Source organism: Armigeres subalbatus, unplaced genomic scaffold, assembly GCF_024139115.2.
Source record: "Armigeres subalbatus isolate Guangzhou_Male unplaced genomic scaffold, GZ_Asu_2 Contig223, whole genome shotgun sequence".
NCBI lineage: Eukaryota > Metazoa > Arthropoda > Insecta > Diptera > Culicidae > Armigeres > Armigeres subalbatus.
In genome coordinates, this window is record NW_026942958.1 from 16,900 (window position 1) to 39,509 (window position 22,610).

Genomic DNA, 22,610 nt, shown 5'->3' on the forward strand with positions numbered 1-22,610 from the left:
ACGAAATGCAAGTTGTATCATTTAAATGTTAAACTAAATTGGTATCTAGTGTTATGGTATTGATCTCACAAGAAACATTTTATATTGTAGCAATAATCTAAATATCTTATACCGTCGTTATAATAAGTCACGGAGTCACCATTGACAAGTATAGTCAGTCTAAGCTAAGCTATTTAGCTACATCCTCGTTTAGATATTCAACTTTTGTTTAATCCTGTCGATCTGTCAACTATTATAAAATTTCAGAAATTCTCTGAGCCTCCCTGGACTAGCAGAAATAATAACGTACTTCCAGAAAAATTTCAACAATTGTATGGAAGAGCAGAAACTATTAGAAACTTCCAGACTTCTTGGAAAATCTCAAAACATAATTGAAACTTTTTGGAATAGAAAGAATTCCTCACAGACTCTGAGGTGCTTTTCGGAATAGAGTTCTTCATTACAATCCCCGAAACCTCCACGATTGTCAGTTTGGCCTCTGATAAACTATCAAAAATCTGATTAAATTTGGTATTTTCTTACCATAGTGCCATATTCATGGGTAGGACAATGCTTCGACTGTCATACCCAGGTATTTTTATGCGTGGGACATGTCCAACTTGTCCCATCCACTCCCGGCGCCACTGATTATGATGATACTCCTAAACTGTATTCCCTATGAACCATCAAACTGCTTGGCATCTATGAGGGCATCGGTGAGTCGCTAAGTACATATGTATATGTCATATCATCATTTCGTATCAGTATGCAGTCTACGAAATACTTCGTTACAAGGCAACGCAACGCAGCAAAAAAAAAGTAATTCGTGGTTCAGAAGACCCAACCCCACACATAAATATGAACATTTTTGACATTTTTCCCATATTTTCTATTAACTGTGCATCAACGTTAGCAACATAATGTGACGTAACAACAATAAAAAAAATCTATGTCAGAAGTGGGGTTCGAACCCACGCTCCCAGATGGGAACCAGAGCTTAAATCTGGCGCCTTAGACCGCTCGGCCATCCTGACTGGAGGAAAACAGAGAGGCTCAAAATCAATAAGGTGATTTGAACTTTATATTTTGGTTAACACCAAAAGTTGAGATCTTTCATTAGGTGTTCCATATAAAAAACGCCCTCGATAGTTGGCCTCGTTTCTTGGTTTCAAATGGCAAAAATAGGGATGTTCTTTCCTGCACAAAGGGTCGCATAATTCTTAAAATTTACATCAGTATGTATTGAATCACTTCCTTTCTGCTATACTTAACGAATGTCTTACTTCAGCACTTCAAACTGCCAAGGCACAATTTGAAGATCAGGCTTGTATCGCTGATGCGGTTCTGAAACGGAAATCATTTTCAAAGTTAATCGATTCTACGATTTTTTGCTGTCAACTTACTAATCATAGCGTAGTGTTGCACATTCTGCACCAGCTCCAAATTGCCGGTAGCCTGTGCTGTCGCCTCAACATCCTGCCCGCTGCCGGGCACCACCATTTCCGGTATCCAAATGGCATCCAGCGAGAACTTGACAACGTGAAACAGTTCGCCGTAATCTTTCTGTACCTGGGAAGCCTGATCGATGAAATCCATCTCGATGGCCACCTTGCAGAGGGACCGCACCTGTCGCTGTCGCTCCACGGAGCATAAGCGCACGACAAGCGCATGTAGAGCATCGACCAGAGCAATGTCCTCGTAAGGGTTGCCTTCCTTCAGACTAAGCAGCTTCCGCTCGTGCTTCCGTCGATTTTTGCTGGAGCGATGAGACTTACTGGAAAGATATGTGTTATAGAAATGTGTAGACATTCGTCCAAGGAAACTTACCCAGAACGTCCCGAGCTGGCCGTCTGCCTCGAAGAGGCAATTGTTGATACTTCCGAATATAGATCACAGTCGTCCAGATTGGTATCGTCATCGTCAGGTTGGGTGTCAAGCTTCTTTTTGGCTTTCTCCTCTCGTACCAACAGAAGTCGAGTTTTGTGTTTCAATAATTCTTCTTTCTCAGTGACCAATTTATGCATAAAATTTTGCAGATATTCTTCCAAGTTCGGACGGATAAGGCTATCTACCAGAGTTCGATCACAGAGGTAAGCCTCCAGCAGTGCTTTATCAAATAGATGGTCTTTCAGGAGAATCTCCACAGCAATTCGATGGTCTTTAAGGTAGTCCTTAGCCAATCTGGAAGCCGCTTCGTATTCTCCACCCTCCTGAAGGGCCGGAATCAATGACTGAACTAGACGGCGGAGTTCATCATCGCTGTAGCCCGCTGTGATTGCCAAATTAAGGCACCTCCTCCAATCTGCTGCATTCCTCGCCGCAGCAATAGCCTGTTGAAAGTCACCGGCCTTTTCGTAGATTAAACTAGCATCCACTTGTTTGTTGTTCTGCCTCAAGTGATCTCCATAACAGGAGCAAATCTTCCGATAGTATTTGTCGTTGCTTTTGTACGCAGCCATTGCCTTACCATACAGTCCGTGAGCGATCGTTAACTGCAGTGCCTCTTGGAACTTTTCTTCGTCATTCTGATATTGAGCAATGTTCCGGATCGCCTTGTCGAAGCGTTTCAAGTGGCAATCGATTTTGTATTTGCGGTAGTTTTCGTCCAAACGCTTCAACTCGTTTAAAAATGGAAGATACTCTTTGGGGTCCTTTTGTGACTTCGTAGCCACGAATAGGACCAATCCAAAATCGTACATTCCTAGGGCCACGTTGTACAGGTCATTGACTTCCACCAAATATAAAAGGTACTTAAGGGCTTCGTCCGCATCGTCGCCTTTTCCTGGTGTTTTTTTGAGATTCCAAATTACTTCCAGGGCTTGTTCTAGCATCCCTTTCTTCACGTAGCAAGTGATTTTCGGAAGCATGTAGTTGATGTTTGTATTGGACGATTCTAACACCGTCAGCAAACGATCGCAGAGAAACTCCGATTTGGTTTCGACCTGATATCCATCGATGGCGCCGTTCAACTCACGACTCAAATAATTACTCCCATACATGGTGCTACAAACATCCTGATTCTGTAGATCACTGATGAATAAGTTCAACCAGTTGACATTTGTGATTTCCTCAAGAAACCGATCCAGATTGGACAGGAACAAACGAGGGTTGTGATCAACGATTAGGTTGAGATTTATCCGCTCTTTACGAAGTATATCGAATGCCTTCAGGTACTCCAAAGCGTCCAAGTGGTTTGCCACTAGGCAAAGCGAAAGAATTCGAGGCGCGATAGCTTCCAGGTTTCCTCGTGGAAGTTGGAAAACGGTACGAGCTGATTTGGGTACCACAACCACAAGCTTAGAGCCACGTTCAACGCGACGTTCACCAACAATCACATTCGTGTGCAAGTCTACAAACTTAAGATCCGCAATTGTGGTAAACAGGAGATAACGCTCCGTTAGGAATATCGATGTGACATCTGTAGCAAGTTTGATACCATCGGCATAAAGATTTTGACGATTTCGCAACGAGAAGAGCTTGGGTGTGCAGTTTGCCACGCGATGTACACGCAACTGTTCGCAAAATTCCGGCAGATTGAGGTTTTTGCTTAAAGAAATTGAAGGCTTAAGTTCTATTTTGTACAACTGGCCCGTGAAAGTTTCTATAAAAGCGGATGATTCATTGATAGACTCGATACAACCAATTCGATCTGTTTCCAATCCGACAGTAAGCGACTCCAATACACTAAACTCTCCTTTGACTAAATCGACTTTGAGAATCTTTAAAAGATTTGAACCTTCGACGAAGAGTAGAATATCATTTGACAACCATTGCCAATGAGAAAAAATCCCTGAGCCTAATTCAAATGGGCTGGCCAGTAATTGAACACCGATAAGGCGCCGAACTGATGTGTCCGTGAAGTCAGGTTTGAAAAAGCTAACCCTGTTATTGAAGTCAACAACAGCGAAACAGTTCGAATTCAATGGTTCCTCTGCATTTCGTAGGAAACTCACAGAGTTGACAAACTTGTCAACTTTTAGGGTGAATCCGCACATTGGTGGCGGGGTTACTACGCCTCGGAAATTAGTCAGCAACACCGTAGCTCCGTCGATAACTGTCACAAGCGACTGATCTGTGTTCTGTAATCCAGTAGAATGATCCACCGAAAAATCCCATCGTGATACCTCATATTTACCATTCTCCAATAAAACATGCAGCGTTCGTCCTTCAGAATATTTCAAATCCCATTGAACTTCTAGGATTTCCTGATCAAATTCTTGGTATTGTTTGATATACCAATGGTAGTTGCAGATAATGAAAAAGTACAAACAATTTAATCCGCTGCTTGTCTTACGCGTTCTAATCACCAGAACTTCCGAGTCGTGACTCCAATAGATGCCTTTGACTTCTTCCTCTCCCTGCCTAAATGGCAGATCTATCTCTCTATGCTTCAATCCATTCTTCTCGAACAGTGCCACGACGTATTTATCTTTCAGCACCTGAGGAATCGCGATCCACAGCCCGGATGGCTTCCACCCCATTGGTACTTCTAAACCGTAACATTTCTCCGATGTAAATTGCAGCGCACCTTCTTTGCTGAACACTTTGAAAGCTCGCCCAAAGGGACCCAGGAAGCCAACCACAAAGTATTCCCCATCCGCTCGCCAGCTTATCTCAACTTTTGGATCGATCTTGCTCACATCGACCGCAACTTCCGCTTCCTCTTTCTTCTTGCGTGCCGCACCCTTTCCTTCCGATCCGTGAAACTGTGTCTCCTTCTTACCCCATCCAACACTCATAAACTCCCGATCGCCGAAGGTATCATCCTTGAGGCATACTTCGTTAATCGGATCGTAGGCGCTATTCATCGTGACTACGTTCAAATTACTGCAAAAATAAAATTATGTTACCATTATTATTTACTTTCATTACGAATCTAATAAAAAAATGATGACTTCTTCCTAAAATTTATAAGTTTACTTTTTTTAAATATCTATGTGTTACTTGCTTAATTATCAAATTATTTCAGTTAAATTAGAAAACAATAAAATCTTACCTATCAACAAACACCACCACCTCTTGATCAGGACTCCAACTCATCGCCTCCAGTCCACCATCGCAAAAAGTCACCACTTCCGCTTCCTCTGTTGGCCGCCCCAAGTTCAATACCAACACCTCACCCGCACACGTAGCCAAGCAAAGCTCATCGTTCAGTGCCAAATGTTCAACGGCGACCACCACTTTTCCCGGGAGAAGCGCTATTTCTTCCAGATTTAACGGATTTGTCCGGTCCAGCCGGTACACAGTCGCTCCGATGGCGACATACACCAGATTGTTGCTGTTGGAATCCACTACCATCAGGCTGCGCTGGTGATTCGGTGATGACGGGAGCCCCTCAAAGCAGACGCTCTGAAGAGCTACACGATATAGATTCTTCATCGCAAAATTTGTATACTGATTTACGATGTAGCAGTAACGAAAATTCGATGACAATTTGAATTAAAAATTAAATGTGATTAAATTATTTAAGCACGCACGTTGTTTTGTTTCCCGGTTTCAAATTCAGTTCAGAGGGTTCAGAAACGGTCGAAAACAAAATATTATTTGTTTTGACGTCGAATCAACCCAGCAAACAAAATGTGAGTCGTGAGGCATTCGTTAGGCACTAGTGAGTGACTGAGAAAAAAAACAAACGTTTGATTGAAGCGTTTGAACCTTGTTGTTATTTTTCCACCAATGCGCCAGACGTTAGTATTCGCGAGAAAAAAAAACATGTCGTCGGTGAAATTGTTGCCTCTGGCTAAAAATAAGTTTTGTTTTAGGAAATAGTGATCGAATTGTCGTGAATTGTGTCGGAAAAGTGTTTTAATAAGCTTATCAATAAATTATATATCGAACTTCGTACTTGTCGGTGGCGAAAATAGTCGAAAAGTCTTGTTCGTGATCGCGACTCGTAAGTCGTAACAAAAGACGTGCGGTTCCGTTCCGGTCGGAAGGAAGTTTTTTCAGCCTTCTTCCACTTGCGCTTCAACTCCAGTGAACCAGCGACCCAGCACCACATCGAATTTAGTTTATTATGTGCAGAACAGTGTGTGTATGTGGCGCGGTTTATTTGAAGACTGCTGCTGGCGGCTCTGAGTGCTGTGGAATCGTTGAGACGTGATAACCAGTGTGCCAAAGACAGAATGGACGGTGAGACGGTAGTGCTCCAGTAACCAGAAGAAAAATAAGCACCAATCGTGGTGGAAATTTTCCAGCATAGTTAGCGGTTTTCAATTTTCCAGAAGTTTTTCGGGTGCCAGGCTGAGCAGTCGTTATTGGGAATTGATTGGGATCGAAACTCCCAAAACCCACCCTCCATGTTTATAGCTGCAGTTCAGTTTAAAACGGCTAGTCGATGAGGGTAATTCGTAAATTGGAATGAGTGAAATTCGGTTACAATCAGTGAAATTCGTGGAAAATAAATTAGAAAAAAATATGAGATATGTGTATATAACATAAAGTGAAATTCAGATCGTTGTGAACCCAGTGAATGCAAAATAATCAGGTCGAATGCAAAAGAAAAAAATCATGGTGAAAATTTCTGTCCGTTTGGGAAAGGCGGTATACAAAGCCGTTGTAATAGCGCATGCTTACTTTAATGATAGCGTCAGGCCACAAAGAATGCCGGTACTAAGTCCGGATTGATCGTATTGCGCATAATTATCGGCCACAAAGAATGCCGGTACTAAGTCCGGATTGATCGTATTGCGCATAATTAATCTGACAAATATACATGTGTGAAATGCAAAAAGGCGCCGCTGTGCTTATCAGAAGGATAAGTTCCTACAGTGGAGTATGGAATCACCGCCGAGGATACCCTGATCGCGACCCTTCGTTGCCACCGCCGGCAAGTTTTGCAGCTATCGCCGAACGGTAAGTAAAAGTCTCCCGCTTGGGATGTTTACGGATTGTTAATATAGCGTGCCGCTGCCGTAGATGAGGACATCCAGAAGAAATGAACGAATGAATTAATATAAATTAATTTTCGTTTCCATTTTACGTACAAAATATCAGAAGTCAGTGATGAAAGCGCTTGATGTGTTTCGCAGGGCCACGACTATATCATAATCAATTTTTCAGTACAATATTTTTTGGAAAACAGATCTATTAGAACTATCAGTGCACTACTGAGATCCATCATCGCACTGGTTGTATATGATTATGCGTCCGCTATGGCTACGGTCGTCCAAATGTTCTTTTGTGGTGCTTGTTGTACACAACAAAAACTAGGGAATTGTTTCTTTGTTTCTCGTAGTTTTCAAGGTTCAGTAATTATTTCAACATTTTTAAAGGATTTGTACATTGAATATATTAAAATGTATTACATGTACATAAGATATTCATATATAATCTATTTTTTGGTTCACAACATCATCTACTTTTGTATCTCCATAAGTCTGTGTCGTCGATACAATTCCTTGTTTTCTCATCGGACGCTGGATCATCATTCCAGAAGTTTCCGCATATTGCCCAAGTTGACATTGGTTAATTTGTAAACGCTATGGATGCATGTCATCACTTTCCTCCAAGTTACTCATCCACCGACCAATTCCACAAAGAATCATCGGTAACTTATATCCTGCCGGATTACCTTAGCCGGAATGAAGCGGTACGAAAAGCTTCAGCATTTGGTGGCGCTTCAAAGCCGCTGAAAAAATGAATAAAAAATGTTTAGTAGTTTAGTATGTGGATGTCAAAAATAGGAATATGTACAGTACAGTCTGGATTCTGTGATTTCGAAAGAAATCTTGGTATTATTTTCGGAATTGACTGGAACTGAAATGCAGATATTTTTGAATGGACTACTTTCAAAACAATACTCATACCTTGATTCCGAGGCCAATGATTTGCTGAATTGGCGCTTGTACGTCTCCTCACCCTCTTCCTCCAGGGTGCGCATATAGTCGGCGACGTGTTGCCCGAAGTTATGAGCGTGGTGAACTTCAGCGATGTATCCTGGGAAACGCTTGGCGGAGTGCGGGATGTTGATGCCACCATCGTCGGCATCCTTCATGGCACCAAAGACGCGGACTCCAGTGGTGGTGCGGGCGAGGGTAACATCTAAGTAGCACCGGAACGCTCCTGGTCCGTCATAGACTAGTTCGACCAAATATTCTTCCCCAGTAAAAATCCAGTGTACAGAGTATCCACACGAAGCTTTTGCAGAATGCGACGGGTAACCAGCAATCCGACGTTTTCAGCTGATGCATTTCATCACTTTCTTCCAGGTTACCACCGCCGGAATGATATTGAGTAAAGCGGTACGAAAAGCTTCAGCATTCGATGGCGCTTCAAAGCCGCTGAAAAAATGAATTAAAAAGTTTAGTAGGTTTGTCCGAAATAGGAATAGGTACAGTACAGTCCAGATTTTGTAATTCTTGGTATTCAGAAATGAATTCTCCTGAAATTTTTATTAGTATCCATGTGGGATTCTGATGGATATATTCCCTGTATTCCGAAATTAATCCTTCTGGGATACAGATAAAAAATTTCCGCGATTCTGGTATATGAACCCTTCTGAAATTTCGAAGGTTTTTTTCAGGGTTCCGGTGGATATCCTTCATAGATTTCGATGTGAAACTTTTTTGGGATTCTTAAGGTACTTCTTCTTCGTCTTCTTCTTCTTGGCATTACATCCCCCACTGGGACATTGCCGCCTCGCAGCTTAGTGTTCATTAAGCACTTCCACAGTTATTAACTGCGAGGTTTCTAAGCAAAGTTACCATTTTTGCATTCGTATTGGTTTGTTTACATATTCGCTAGTTCTAATGGACAATGCACTATCCAACAATACTAGCGCGATATTAACATAATGTAAACACTATTAGCAGATGACAATTCCTGTTTACATTATGCTAATTTCGCGCTAGTATTGTCGGATAGTGAATTGTCCGCTAGAACTAGCGAATATGTAAACGGGCCATATATCATGAGGCCAGCATGATGACACTTTTATGCCCAGGGAAGTCGAGACAATTTTCAACCCGAAAATTTCCTAGACCGGACCGGGAATAGAATCCAGCCATCCTTAGCATGGTGTTGCTTTGTAGCCGTTCATCTAATCGCACGGCTAAGGAGGGTCCCGGATTCTTAAGGTAACCGTCCCGAAATTCCGAAAATAATTTTACATGGTTCCTTTTTAAGCAAACTTAATTAAATAATTTAACATTGTTACTTTGTTTTACCTACCTCATCATTATAATATCTGAGCACCATTCATTGGGTTCAGTTTAAAAAGACAAAAAATGACTGGAAGATCCGAAGGAGGAACTTCCAGAGGAATCCCTGGAAAAACTTTCGGAGGAATTCTTGCGGATGAATTCCTGGAGGAACTTCCGGATGAATTCCTGAAGGAACTTCCATAGAAATTCCTGCAGGAATTTCCGGAGGAATTCTGGAGGAAATCTTCAGGAATTCCAAAGAAGTTTCTCCAGGAATATCTCCGCAAGTTCTTTCAAGAATTCCTCAGGAAGTTCCTACCGGAATTTGCTGGAGGAACTTCCGGAGAAATTGTTGCAGGAACTTCCGGAAGGATTATGGGAGGATCTTTCGGAGGGATACTGGAAGGAACTTCCGGAGGAATTCTGAGAGGTACTTCCGGAGGAACTCCTGAAAAGACTTCCGGAGGAATTTTTGAAAGAACTTGCAATGAAATTCCTGAAGGAACTTCTTTGGAACTCGTGGAAAACTTCTTGAGGATTTCCTGAAGGATTTTCTGGAGGAACTTCCGGAGGATTTGCTGGAGGATTTTTCGGTGGAGTTCCTGGAGGATCTTCTGGAGGAATCCCTGAAGGATATTCTGAAGGAACTTCCGTAGGATTTCTAGGAGGAACTTCCTCCGGAAGCCCCTCCAGGAGATCCTCCGAAAGCTCCTGCAAGAATTTCTCTATAAGTTGAGAAGCTGCTTCAGGAATCCCTCCGGAAGCTCCTCCAGGAATTCTTTTGATAGTTCCTCCAAAAATTCCTGCGGAAGCTCATCCAGGAATCCCTGTGGAAATTCTTCCAGCAAATCTTACGGAAGTTCTTTCAGGAATTTTTCCAGGAGATCATTCAGAAATTCCTCCGTAAGTTTCTCCAGGAGTTCCAAAGAAGTTCCTTCACGAATTCCTCCGCAAGTTATTCAAGAATACCTCTACAAATTCCTTCAGAAGTTCCTCCAAGAATTCCTCATGAAGCTTCTCCAAGAGTTTCTCCAGCAAATCCTCCGAAAGTTCCTCCAGGAATTCCTCCAGAAGATCCTTCAGGAAGTCCTCCGGAAGTTTCTCCAGAAGTTCCAAAGGAGTTCCTCCAGGAATTCCTCCGCAAATTCTTCCAAGAATTCCTCTAGGAATTCCTCCGAAAGTTCCTCGAAGAGCTCCTATATAAGTTCCTCCAGGAATTCCTCCGAAAGTTTCTCCAGGAGTTCCAAAGAAGTTCCTCCACGAATTCCTCCGTTAGTTTTTTCCAGGAGTTCCAAAGAAGTTCCTCCACGAATTCCTCCGCAAGTTCTTCAAGAATTCCTCCGGAAGCCCCTTCAGGAATTCCTTCGATAGTTCTTCCAGCAATACCTACGGATGTCCTTCAGAAGATCCTTCAGGAATTCCTCCGTAAGTTTCTCCATGAGTTCCAAATAAGTTCCTCCACGAATTCCTCCAGAAGTTCTTCCAGGAATACATCCGGAAGTTCTACCAGGAATTCGTCCGGAAGTTCCAAGAGGTATTCCACAAGAAGTTCCTTCAGGACTTCCTCCGTAATTTTCGGAGCTGTTCCTGGAGGAGTTCTTGAAAGAACTTGCGGAGGAATTTCTGGAGGAACTCATTTGGAAGTCCTGGAGAAACTTCCGGAGGAATTCCTGAAGGATCTTCTGGAGGAACTTTCGGAGGATTTGCTGGAGAAGCTTCCGGACGAAGTCTTGGAGGAACTTCCGGAGGATTTCTTGAAGAACTTGCGGTGGAATTCATGGAGAAACTTCTTTGAAACTCCTGGATAAACTTACGGAGGAATTCTTGAATGATTTTCTGGAGGAATTCCTGAAGGAACTTCCGTAAGATTGGCTGGAAGAGCTTCCGCAGGAATTCTTGGAGGATCTTCCGGAGGAATTCCTGGAGGAACTTCTGGAGGAATTCCTGGAGGAACATCCGGAGGAATTCCTGGAGGAACATCCGGAGGAATTCCTGGAGGAACATCCGGAGGAATTCCTGGAGGAACATCCGGAGGAATTCCTGGAGGAACATCCGGAGGAATTCCTGGAGGAACATCCGGAGGAATTCCTGGAGGAACTTCCGGAGGAATTCCTGGAGGAACTTCCGGAGGAATTCCTGGAGGAACTTCCGGAGGAATTCCTGGAGGAACTTCCGGAGGAATTCCTGGAGGAACTTCCGGAGGAATTCCTGGAGGAACTTCCGGGGGAATTCCTGGAGGAACTTCCGGAGGAATTCCTGGAGGAACTTCCGGAGGAATTCCTGGAGGAACTTCCGGAGGAATTCCTGGAGGAACTTCCGGAGGAATTCCTGGAGGAACTTCCGGAGGAATTCCTGGAGGAACTTCCGGAGGAATTCCTGGAGGAACTTCCGGAGGAATTCCTGGAGGAACTTCCGGAGGAATTCCTGGAGGAACTTCCGGAGGAATTCCTGGAGGAACTTCCGGAGGAATTCCTGGAGGAACTTCCGGAGGAATTCCTGGAGGAACTTCCGGAGGAATTCCTGGAGGAACTTCCGGAGGAATTCCTGGAGGAACTTCCGGAGAAATTCTTGGAGGAACTTCCGGAGGAATTCCTGGAGTAACTTCCGGAGGAATTTCTGGAGGAACTTCCGGAGATATCGTTGAAGGAACTTCCGGAGGAATTCCTCTGGAAGACAGGGATTTTTTCTCGGCTTCGCAGTCTCTATGCAATTAATCTGGAAGTTCTTCCAGGAATTCCTCCGGAAGTTCCTCCAGGAATTCCTCCGGAAGTTCCTCCAGGAATTCCTCCGGATGTTCCTCCAGGAATTCCTCCGGAAGTTCCTCCAGGAATTCCTCCGGATGTTCCTCCAGGAATTCCTCCAGAAGTTCCTCCTGGAATTCCTCCGGAAGATCCTCCAAGAATCCGCAAGTTCTTTCAAGAACTCCTCCAGGAACTCCTCCGAAAATTACGGAGGAAGTCCTGAAGGAACTTCTTGTGGAATACCTCTTGGAATTTCCGGACGAATTCCTGGTAGAACTTCCGGATGTATTCCTGGAAGAACTTCTGGAGGAATTCGTGGAGGAACTTATTTGGAACTCATGGAGAAACTTACGGAGGAATTCCTGAAGGATCTTCTGAAAGACATCCGTAGGTATTGCTGGAAGAACTATCGTAGAAATTCCTGAAGGAGCTTCCGGAACAATTCTTGGCGGAACTTCCGGAGGAATTCTTGAAGAACTTGCGGAGGAATTCGTGGAGGAACTTCTTTGGAACTCCTGGAAAAAACTAACGGAGGAATTCGTGGAGGAACTTCTTTAGAACTCCTGGCGAAACTTTCGGAGGAATTCCTGGAGGAACTTATATAGGAGCTCTTCGAGGAACTTACGGAGGAATTCCTGGAGGAATTCTTGAAAGAAGTTGCGGAAGAATTCCTGGAGGAACTCCTTTGGAACTCCTGGAGAAACCTCCGGAGGAATTCCTGAAGGATCTTCTGGTGGAACCTCCGGAGCATTTGTTGCAGGAACTTTCGTAGGAATTCCTGGAGAAGCTTCTGGAGGAATTCTTGGAGGAAGGAATTGAGCATGAGCATGATGACCGTGCATTTCGTAGTTGCTACTCCGTGATCGACCAGAACAATCGCAATTGCACAGGGAATCAATGGATGGAAGCATGGGACTTGCTTTCCAACCTCAATGTGCACAGTCCGAGAGCTCTTGTATTTTGGGTGGTCGATAACAGCGCTGGGCACGTCCTCACGGTCATATCGGGCATGGGAAGGAATTGATGATGCAGTTTCTCGCCAACTGCAAGCCGAGAACACCTCTGCACTCGCCACGAGTTCCTGCGGAATTTTATTGGAATCGGGGGGTTAGGTTCTATTGCAGAGGTTCGTCATGGTTAACGGGTTGCCAATCTGATATGAAAGGGTGGTGTATATTCTAATTGGTTGCCGGAAACGAGCTTTTTTGCTCATTTCAAATTCTAACAGCTAGAACTAATCAAGTTGTGCAGGTATAGGGATAGAAGATGGAAACGGTATGCAAGCCCATTTCCAGTTCTAGCGATTGCTAGAACATGAGAAATATATGAAAAGATACAAAGTAGAAGGAATGGAACGGGTCTGATTGAACCCATGACCTCCTGCGCATGAGGCAGAAGCGGTAGCTATATGACCACCAAGCCCGGAGGAACTTCCGAAGGAATTCTTGAAGAACTTGCGGAAGAAAATCGTGGAGGAACTTCTTTGGAACTCCTGGAGAAACTTACGGAGAAATTCCTGAAGGATCTTCTGGACGAATTCCCGAAGGAACTTCCGTAAGATTTGCTGGAGGAACTATCGAAGGAATTCCATGAGGAGCTTCCTGAGGAATTCTTGGCGGAACTTCCGGAGGAGTTCCTGGAGAAACCTACGGAAGAATTTTCGGGGTAAAGTCCGGAGGAATTTCAGCAAGAACTTCCGGAGGAATTCCTGAAGCAACTTTTGAAGGAATTCCAGGAAGAACTTCCAAAGGAATTCCTGGAAGAACTTCCGGAGGAATTCCTGGAGGAACTTGCAGAGGACTTCGAGGAGGAATTTCTTTGGAATTCCTGGTAAAACTTACGGAGAAATTCCTGAAGGATCTTCTGTAGAAATTCCTGGAGAAACTTCCGTAGGATTTGCTGAAGGAACTTTCGGAGGAATTCCTGGAGGAATTCTTGAAAGAACTTGCGGAGGAATTCCTGGAGGAACTCCTTTGGAACTCCTGAAGAAACCTCCGGAGGAATTCCTGAAAGATATTTTCAAGGAATTCCTGGAAGAACTTTCAGAGGATTTGCTGGAGGAACTTTCGGAGAAACACCTGGAGGAACTTCCGGAGGAACTTCTGGAGGAATTCTTGGAGGAAAGTCCGGAGGAATTCCCGGAAGTATTTCCGGAGGAATTCCTGGCGCAACTTTTGGAGGAATTCCTGGAAGAACTTCCTGAGGAATTCCTGAAAGAACTTCTGGAGGAATTCCTGAAAGAACTTCCGGAGGAATTCCTGGAGGAACTTCCGGAGGACTTTGAGGAGGAACTTCTTTGGAATTCCTGGAAAAACTTACGGAAGAATTCCTGAAGGATCTTCGGGAAGAACTTCCGTAGGATTTGTCTGAGGAACTTTCGGAGGAATTCCTAGAGGAATTCTTGGAAGAATTTGCGGAGGAATTCCTGGAGGAACTCCTTTGGAACTTCTGGAGAAACTTCCGGAGGACTTCCTGAAGGATCTTCTGGAGGAATTCCCGGAGGAACTTTCGGAGGATTTGCAGGAGAAACTCTTGGAGAAGCTTCATGAGGAATTCTTGGAGGAACTTCTGAAGGAATTTGTAGAGGTATTCTTGAATAACTTGCGGAGGAATTCGTGAAGGAACTTCTTTGGAACTCCTGGAGAAACTTACGGAGGAATTTCTGAATGATCTCCTGGAAAAATTCCTGAAAGAACTTCCGTAAGATTTGCTGGAAGAATTTCCACAGGGATTCCTGGATGAGCTTCCGCAGGAATTTTTGGAGGAACTACCAAAGGAATTCCTGGAGGAGCTTCCGGAGGGATTCCTGAAGCAGCTTCTCAACTTATAGAGAAATTCTTGCAGGAGCTTTCGGAGGATCTCCTGGAGGGGCTTCCGGAGGAAGTTCCTCCTAGAAATCCTACGGAAGTTCCTTCAGAATATCCTTCAGGGATTCCTCCAGAAGATCCTCCAGGAACTCCACCGGAAAATCCTCCAGCAAATCCTCCGGAAGTTCCTCCAGAAAATCCTTCAGGAAATCCTCAAGAAGTTTTCCACGAGTTCCACTTTCAAAGAAGTTCCTTCAGGAATTTCATTGCAAGTTCTTTCAAAAATTCCTCCGGAAGTCCGCCAGGAATTCCTCCGGAAGTCTTTTCAGGAGTTCCTCCGGAAGTACCTCTCAGAATTCCTCCGGAAGTTCCTTCCAGTATCCCTCCGAAAGATCCTCCCATAATCCTTCCGGAAGTTCCTGCAACAATTTCTCCGGAAGTTCCTCCAGCAAATTCCGGTAGGAACTTCCGGAGGAATTCTTGAAAGAACTTGCGGAGATATTCCTGGAGAAACTTCTTTGGAATTCCTGGAGATTTTCTCCAGAAGTTGCTCCGGGAATACCTCCGGAGGAATTTCCGAAGGAATTCCAAGAGGAACTTCCGAAGGAAATCCTAGAGGAGGAAAGAAAGAACTTGCGGAGGAATTCTTGGAGGAACTCCTTTGGAACTCTTGGAGAAACTTCCGGAGGAATTCTTGAAGAACCTTCTGGAGGAAATTCCGGAGGATTTGCTGGAGGAACTTTCTGAGAAATTCCCGGAGAAGCTTCCGGACGAATTCTTGGAGGCACTTCCGGAGGAATTCTTGAAGAACTTGCGGAGGAATTCATGGAGCAACTTCTTTGGAACTCCTGGAGAAACTTACGGAGGAATACCTGAATGATCTTCTGGAGGAATTCCTGAAGGAACTTCCATAAGATTTGCTGGAAGAGCTTCCAGAGGAATTCCTGGATGAGCTTACGCAGGAATTCCTGGAGGAATTTCCGAAGGAATTCCTAAATGAACTTCCGAAGGAATTCCTAGTGAAACTTTCGAACGAATTCATAGAGGAACCTTCGAAGGAATTCCTAATGGAACGTCCGAAGGAACTCCTAAAGGAACTTCCAAAGGAATTCCAAGAGGAGCTTCTGAAGGTTTTCCTAGGGGAACTCCCGAAAGAATTCCTTGAGGAATTTCCGAAGGAATTTCTAGAGGAACTTCCGAAGGAATTTGTAGTAGAACTTCCGAAGGAATTTCTAGAAGAACTTCCGAAGGAATTTCTAGAAAAACTTCCGTAGGAATTCCTGGAGGAACTTCCGGTGAAATTCCTGGAGGAACTTCCGAAGGAATTCCTGGAGCAACTTCCGAAGGAATTCCTAGAGAAACTTTCGAAGGAACTTCCGGAGGATTTGCTGGAGGAACCTTCGGAGGAATTCTTGAAGAACTTGCGGTGGAATTCATGGAGGAACTTCTTTGAAACTCCTGGATAAACTTACGGAGGAATTCTGGAATGATCTTCTGGAGGAATTCCTGAAGGAACTTCCGTAAGATTTGCTGGAGGATCTTCCGAAGAAATTCCTGGAGGAACTTCCGGAGAAATTGTCGAAATAACTTGCGGAGATATTCCTGGAGGAACTTCCGAAGAAATTGTCGAAATAACTTGCGGATATATTCCTGGAGAAACTTCTTTGGAATTCCTGGAGATTTCCTCCAGAAGTTGCTCCAGTAATTCCTCCGGAGGAACTTCCGAAGGAATTCCTAGAGGAACTTCCGAAGGAATTCCTAGAGAAACCTTCGAAGGAATTCCTAGAGGAATTTCCGAAGGATTTGCTGGACGAACTTTCGCAGGAATTCTTGGAGGAACTTTCGAATGCATTCCTGGAGGAACTTATGGAAGAGCTCTTCGAGGACCTTACGAAGGAATTCCTGTAGGAGTTCTTGAAAGAACTTGCGGAGGAATTCTTGGAGGAACTCTTTTGGAACTCTTAGAGAAACTTCCGGAGGAATTCCTGAAGGATCTTCTGGAGGAACTTCCGGAGGATTTGCTGGAGGAACTTTCTGAGGAATTCGTGGAGGAACTTCTTAGGAACTCCTGGAGAAACTTACGGAGGAATCCCTGAATGATCTTCTGGAGGAATTCCTGAAGGAACTTCCGTATGATTTGCTGGAAGAGCTTCCAGAGGAATTCCTGGATGAGCTTCCGCAGGAATTCTCGGAGGAATTCCTGGAAGAACTTCTCGTGGAATACCTCTAGAAACTCCCGGAGGAATTCCTGAAAGAACTTTCGAAGGAATTCCTGGAGGAACTTTCGAAGGAATTCCTGGAGGAATTTCCGGAGGAATTCCTGGACGAATTTCCGGAGGAATTCCTGGAGGAATTTCCGGAGGAATTCCTGAAGGAATTTCCGAAGGAACTTCCGAAAGAATTCCTAGAGGAACTTCCGCAGGAATTCCTATAGGAACTTCCGAAGGAATTCATAGAGGAACTTCCGAAGGAATTCCTAGAGGAACTTCCGAAGGAATTCCTAGGGAACTTCCGAAGGAGTTCCTAGAGGAATTTCCGAAGGAATTCCTAGAGGAACTTTCGAATGAATTTCTGGAGGAACTTCCGAAGGAATTCCTAAATGAACTTCTGAAGGAATTCCTAGAGAAACTTTCGAACGAATTCATAGAGGAACCTCCGAAGGAATTCCTAATGGAACGTCCGAAGGAACTCCTAAAGGAACTTCCTAAGGAATTCCTAGAGGAACTTCCGAAGCTTTTCCTAGAGGAACTTTCGAAAGAATTCCTTGAGGAATTTCCGAAGGAATTCCTAGAGGAACTTCCGAAGAAATTTGTAGAAGAACTTCTGAAGGAATTTCTAGAAGAACTTCTGAAGGAATTTCTAGAAGAACTTCCGAAGGAATTTCTAGAAAAACTTCCGTAGGAATTCCTGGAGGAATATTCGGAGAAATTCCTGGAGGAACTTCCGGAGGAATTCCTGGAGCAACTTCCGGAGGAATTCCTGGAGGAGTTCTTGAAATAATTTGCGATGCAATTTCTGGAGGAACTACTTTGGAACTCCTGGAGGAATTCCTGAAAGATCTTCTGGAGGAATTCCTGGAGTACCTTCCATAGGATTTGCTGGAGTAACTTTCGGTAGAATTCCTGGAGGATTTTTCGGATGAATTCCTGGACGAGCTTTCGGATGAATTCCTGGAGGAATTCTTGAAAGATCTTGCGAAAGAACTTCTTTTGAACTCCTGGAGAAACTTCTGGAGGAATCACTGAAGGATCTTCTGGAAGAGCTTCGTAGGAACTTTCGGAGAAATTCCAGGAGGATCGTCTAGAGGTATTCCAGAGGAACTTCTGGAGGGTTTCCTGGAGGAGCTTCCGTAGGAAATCCTGGAGGTGCTTCCGAAGGAATCTCTGGAGGAACTTCCTGAGGAATTTCTGGAGGAAATTCCTTCAAGAAATTCCTCCGGAAGCTCCTCGAGAAATTTCTTCAGAAGATCCTACAGAAATTCTTCCGTACGTTCCTTCTGGAATTCCTCCGAAAGTTCCTCCAGTAAATCCTACGGAAGTTTTTCCTGGAATTCCTCCATTAGATCCTTCAGGAATTTCTCCGGTAGTTTCTCCATGAATTCCTCTGCAAGTTCCTCCAAGAATTCCTCCGAAGATTCCTCCAGCAAATCCTCCGGAAGTATCTCCAGGAATTCCTCGGAAAGTTATCCTAGGAATTTCTCCGGAAGTTCTTTCAGGAATTCCTCCGGAAGTACCTCTCGGAATTCCTCCGAAAGTTCCTCCTGGAATTCCTCAGGAAGTTCCTCCCAGTATCCCTCCGGAAGTTCCTCCCAGAATCCCTCCGGAAGTTCCTCTCAGAATCCCTCCAGAAGTTCCTCCCGGAATTTGCTGGGGAAACTTTCGGAAGAATTCCTGAAAGAACTTCCGGACGAAGTCTTGGAGGAACTTCCAGATGAATTCGTGGAAGAATTCTTGAAAGAACTGGCAGAAGAATTCCTGGAGGAACTACCTTTGCAAGTTTAAGAAATACCTGAAAAAACATGCGGCAGATAAGTGAACGTACCAAAATCCGAATTTTGGTGAAATCAGTGCTGCTACACGCTAACAAAACATGGTACGAATCAGTGGAGAACACTAAACGGCAGCAGGTGTTTATCAACAGATGCCCGCAATACATAATTCGTGCCTGGCTCACAACTGGATCTCAAACAACGAGCTTCATTGTCGTCACTAGAGGCAGATAGCAACTGAAATTCGGGAACGGAAGTGGACTAAGTCCGCCACAGGGGACTGAAATGAAATCTGAAATCTCTAAACATTAGACTGGAACCCAGCTGGACATCGTAGCAGAGGCAAACCCAGAGGCTCATGGCGACGAAGCCTCCATAAAGAAATTATAGAAATCAACCGAAATCTAACTTGGCAACGAATTAAGGCGATAGCTGGCCGGCATCGACCAGGATGGAGATCTTTCAAGTCGGCCCTTTGTACCACTCGGTGTGTACAGGACCCATAAGTAAGTAAATAAATGAATGAAAAGAATAGAATAACTTCATAAAATCCACCTTATTTATATATGCAGACTAACTGTACTAAATGCCATCTAACAATCGAGCAGTAAATAATGCGACGTGGGTCTCTCGTGAGCCTTCTTGATGCTCGGCTGGAATAAACGGAGCGCTGACATTGCTGGCCATCACCTTCTAAGTGGCGAGATCCAACTATGTATTACCAGAATTTAACGGCAGGAGGATAGGGTCGCATAGCGATTCAATACACATCGACATGCTGTGCAGGAATCGTTCGTTGAAGAACTAGCAACTCGGGCCAGAGATACGAAAATACGATTCCCGCCAACGGCACAGATCACGCATGTCTAAATTTTATGATATGATAGCCTCACAGCTGGATTCAAGAGCGTAAATAGAGGTAAGTCGGCCACATATTACGAAACAGCGGAGTGCCTTATAATGGAGTGCTTTTATTGACGACCATCAGAATTGTTAATTTTGTAATTTTTTTCTTTCTTTCGTTTCAGATCACATTCTTCATGCTACCAACAAGACGAATCTGTAAGGGATACCAGATTCAGGATCAATTTGTCAGTAATGACCATGTTGATTACCAGGGCAGTTCAAGTAGGAAAATTTTATTTTTGAACTCTACGCAATAATTTCAAATATCTCTTTTTTTCTACAGAGTGATATTGAACTGAAACGTCGTTGCCAAAAATAGTGTAGGATGAACACGGTGAAGAAGCGCTTATCCTCCAGGATTACATTCCATCCAACCAGTTGAACATAATTAAATGTCGAGTCAGGTACGAGACACTGAAGACGGCCTTACAGTTGAGGTCAAAATACGTATCTATGATAATTACAACGTGGTGGAATTAAATGAAATAGTAGTAACTCGTTATATGCTAGGTGTTCCATTTTTGTTACTATTTTGATTATTAGTCTGTCTGTGTCTGGAATGTCTTCACTTTTCGAGTTAAGTACGAGAACAGAAAACGGCCTTACTGTTGAGGACGAAATACGTATCGGTAAAATTAAAATCAAGCGATGGAATGATATGGGATGGACGGTAGTAACTTCTGTTGGGACAGGCACAATACATTACTAAATAAGTGATTCGAATATTATTATTTTAACAAAGACAATAACAAAAAAATATTTAAAAAAAAACAAGTAGTAGAACTTAGAATTTTACAAGGAAATTAAATATAAATAATGTGTTTATTCATCAAAAACTAAAAAATCAACATATTATAAAAATTATTTTTTTTAATGTTAATAAATGGTAAAATCGATACAAACGTGATAGTAGTTCTTTATTTTCTTATATTATTATCTTTATTAATAAGATAAATAACGGTTCCGTATTTTTACCATCGGTGCAGAAAAATGGACATATACCAATCGAAATGCTGCAGTTCAAACTGTGAAGAGTACCAAATTGATTCGGTCCGCTGTTGAAAAAAGTTACCTTAGGCTCGACCCCGATCTGTTCAACTCTGCGTGCACGCGGCATAGAAAAAATATGTATCGGAGAAAAGCGGACGCACAACTGCGTTATTTTAACGTTGCGTGCACGTGACGTTGAAAAGACGCTACGTGAGCCACGGACCTTAATAGTTGCAGTTAATAAAAGAGTGAATGGAAAAATAATAGAATTTGCATGGAATACATATTATAAACTGTCGTTATAATATCATATTCATTAATATTACGATACTTTATTCAATAACAGGGGTAAAGGGTGCTTCATACTATCCATACAATCGGGAAGCATATGAAAATATTGTTATGAGCTACTCACTGTAACTATCAGTACATACATTACTGAGATCATTACTGATGAGATGAGTAGATAGTGTGAAGTACGCGCATAGTAAAATTGTTGTTTTTAGGGGACATTTGCTGGTCTAATTTGTTTTCCCATGACTTTCGTCAACTTCACTGTTAGGGTCTTTCTAAAATTACGTAACGCTAAATTTGGTGATTTTGGACCCCCACCCTCCCCCTCGTAACACTTTTTGTATGAAAGGTTTATTTTTTTGTATGGATCGTAACACTCGGCTTGACCCCCTCCCTCCTCCTACAGCGTTACTTAATTTGTGAAAGGCCCCTTATGAGTTACAAACATTGAAGTACAGAAATATATTTCCTCATTTCGAAATAAATTACCTACTTACCCAAGATGACTTTCTCACTAATGCAGAAGGATCTCCGGATGCTCCCTTCCGTTATACATTACTCTGAAGTATATGTGAAATACTTCCTGTATGACAATGACCAATGACAACATCCGCTTTTATCGCCAGGCCAGCAATTGTTCAAAACATAGATAATAAATACATCTTTCTGATCGATTACTTCTGAAGGTTGACCTGTCGAAGTGATGCCCGAATTTACATCTTGCCTTCTGCGATTCGCTCCAGTTAAAAACAAACGGGGTGCAACGTAAAAATTGGTTTCCCGGGCAGCGACATCGCTGGAAAAATCGTACGTCGTGTCGGGTGGTCCCGTACCGCATTCAACTAGTCATTCTCTTTTAGACGGAACAAGGACTAGGAAAATTCGCTCACATAAAGGAAGTCGGTCGGCTCCAGGTAAACCTCCTCTCGACGGGATTCTTCCTCAGGGGAGATGTATAAGTTAGACACCGATGTAAATCCAAAGGACGTAGAGAGCTCATTTTAGCGAGTTGCAGTCGTGGCGAGAACTCTTCCGGCAAGTGTGATCCGTTTGCTAGTAGAAGTTTGATATTTGCGCATCGGAATAACTGTTGCTTTTGGTTTCCGAATCAGGTTTCAGTTGAACCGTGAAAGTATCCGTCGATCGATGAGATGAGGTGCAATTTCTATCTGATGAACAAACGACTAATTCCGATGCCGTCGAAGTTTTTGACCCTGGAAGGCGTAAAGTTTATTAAAATGGAAGAGTATACAACTGATGAATTCTCTTACCTTGTGAGTAGTATGTCTGTTCAATCCTTTTAATTTAATTTTTATTATCTATGGTGTTGTAACAGTTCACTTTTTGCGATTTGTGGATAGAGCTGATCGAGCTTATTTTTTGGATTGTTTATCGCGAACTGTCATTGAGGAGACTTGCCGTTGGATTAGTGAACACAAATTATGTGCTGTATACAACTCACTACTACATGCACTATTTTGGTCGACTCACTGAAATGGTCCAATGCACCGAGTTCATCATTGACGTTTGAGCGGTGCGCTGTTTACTTAGAATGAATACTTTTTCATTCATCGAGTTCATGCAAGTGTTCATTTTTAGTAAACAGCGCCCGTCTCAAACGTCAATGTGTTCATTCGGTGCATTGGACCATGACTCACGTTAGGGTAAGGTTACACTAGTGTTACCCTAACGCAGACGTTTGAAATCAGCAAACGCCTAACACGATGTTGCAATATAGCGTAATTTTAGTCGAGGTTTACCC

At 43.3% G+C, this 22,610-nt stretch overlaps 2 protein-coding genes, 1 long non-coding RNA gene and 1 other non-coding gene across 5 annotated transcripts; 1 reads left to right on the forward strand and 3 right to left on the reverse strand.

Annotated features, from left to right (window-relative positions):
- Positions 1–929: 929 nt before the first annotated feature.
- Positions 930–1,013, reverse strand: Trnal-uaa (transfer RNA leucine (anticodon UAA)). The gene has a single exon. It is a non-coding gene; the product is annotated as a tRNA-Leu (tRNA).
- Positions 1,014–1,196: 183 nt separating this feature from the next.
- LOC134203774 (elongator complex protein 1-like) lies at positions 1,197–5,500 on the reverse strand. Its single transcript, XM_062678630.1, has 4 exons — positions 4,976–5,500; positions 1,807–4,806; positions 1,383–1,753; positions 1,197–1,323 (listed from the first exon to the last, which is right to left on the reverse strand). Exons 1-4 carry the CDS (start codon positions 5,356–5,358, stop codon positions 1,259–1,261), a joined length of 3,819 nt encoding a protein of 1,272 aa, XP_062534614.1. The 5' UTR covers positions 5,359–5,500; the 3' UTR covers positions 1,197–1,258.
- A 398-nt stretch (positions 5,501–5,898) lies between these two features.
- On the forward strand, positions 5,899–20,793 carry LOC134203776 (uncharacterized). The gene is made up of 5 exons (XR_009977699.1): positions 5,899–6,834; positions 18,811–19,164; positions 19,231–19,577; positions 19,687–19,786; positions 19,848–20,793. It is a non-coding gene; the product is annotated as an uncharacterized LOC134203776 (long non-coding RNA).
- On the reverse strand, positions 7,355–22,258 carry LOC134203775 (large ribosomal subunit protein uL18-like). Of its 2 annotated transcripts, XM_062678631.1 has the most exons (5): positions 22,120–22,258; positions 21,346–22,062; positions 8,224–8,261; positions 7,788–8,110; positions 7,355–7,609 (listed from the first exon to the last, which is right to left on the reverse strand). In XM_062678631.1, the coding sequence occupies exons 3-5, from the start codon at positions 8,239–8,241 to the stop codon at positions 7,549–7,551; spliced, it is 402 nt and encodes a 133-aa protein (XP_062534615.1). In that variant the 5' UTR covers positions 8,242–8,261; positions 21,346–22,062; positions 22,120–22,258; the 3' UTR covers positions 7,355–7,548. The 2 variants fall into 2 exon arrangements, with proteins under 2 accessions (XP_062534615.1, XP_062534616.1); XM_062678632.1 differs by lacking the exon at positions 21,346–22,062 and having other exon boundaries at positions 7,788–8,261; positions 22,120–22,248.
- Positions 22,259–22,610: the final 352 nt, after the last annotated feature.

Coding starts and splice junctions, on each gene's coding strand:
- LOC134203775 (XM_062678631.1), bottom strand. Junction 7,610..7,787: donor TCATTGGCCTCGGAATCAAG/GTATGAGTATTG, acceptor TCATTTTTTCAG/CGGCTTTGAAGCGCCACCAA.
- LOC134203774 (XM_062678630.1), bottom strand. CDS start 5,358: ATGAAGAATCTATATCGTGTAGCTCTTCAGAGCGTCTGCTTTGAGGGG. Junction 4,807..4,975: donor GTGGTGGTGTTTGTTGATAG/GTAAGATTTTAT, acceptor TTATTTTTGCAG/TAATTTGAACGTAGTCACGA. Junction 1,324..1,382: donor GCAACACTACGCTATGATTA/GTAAGTTGACAG, acceptor TTTCCGTTTCAG/AACCGCATCAGCGATACAAG.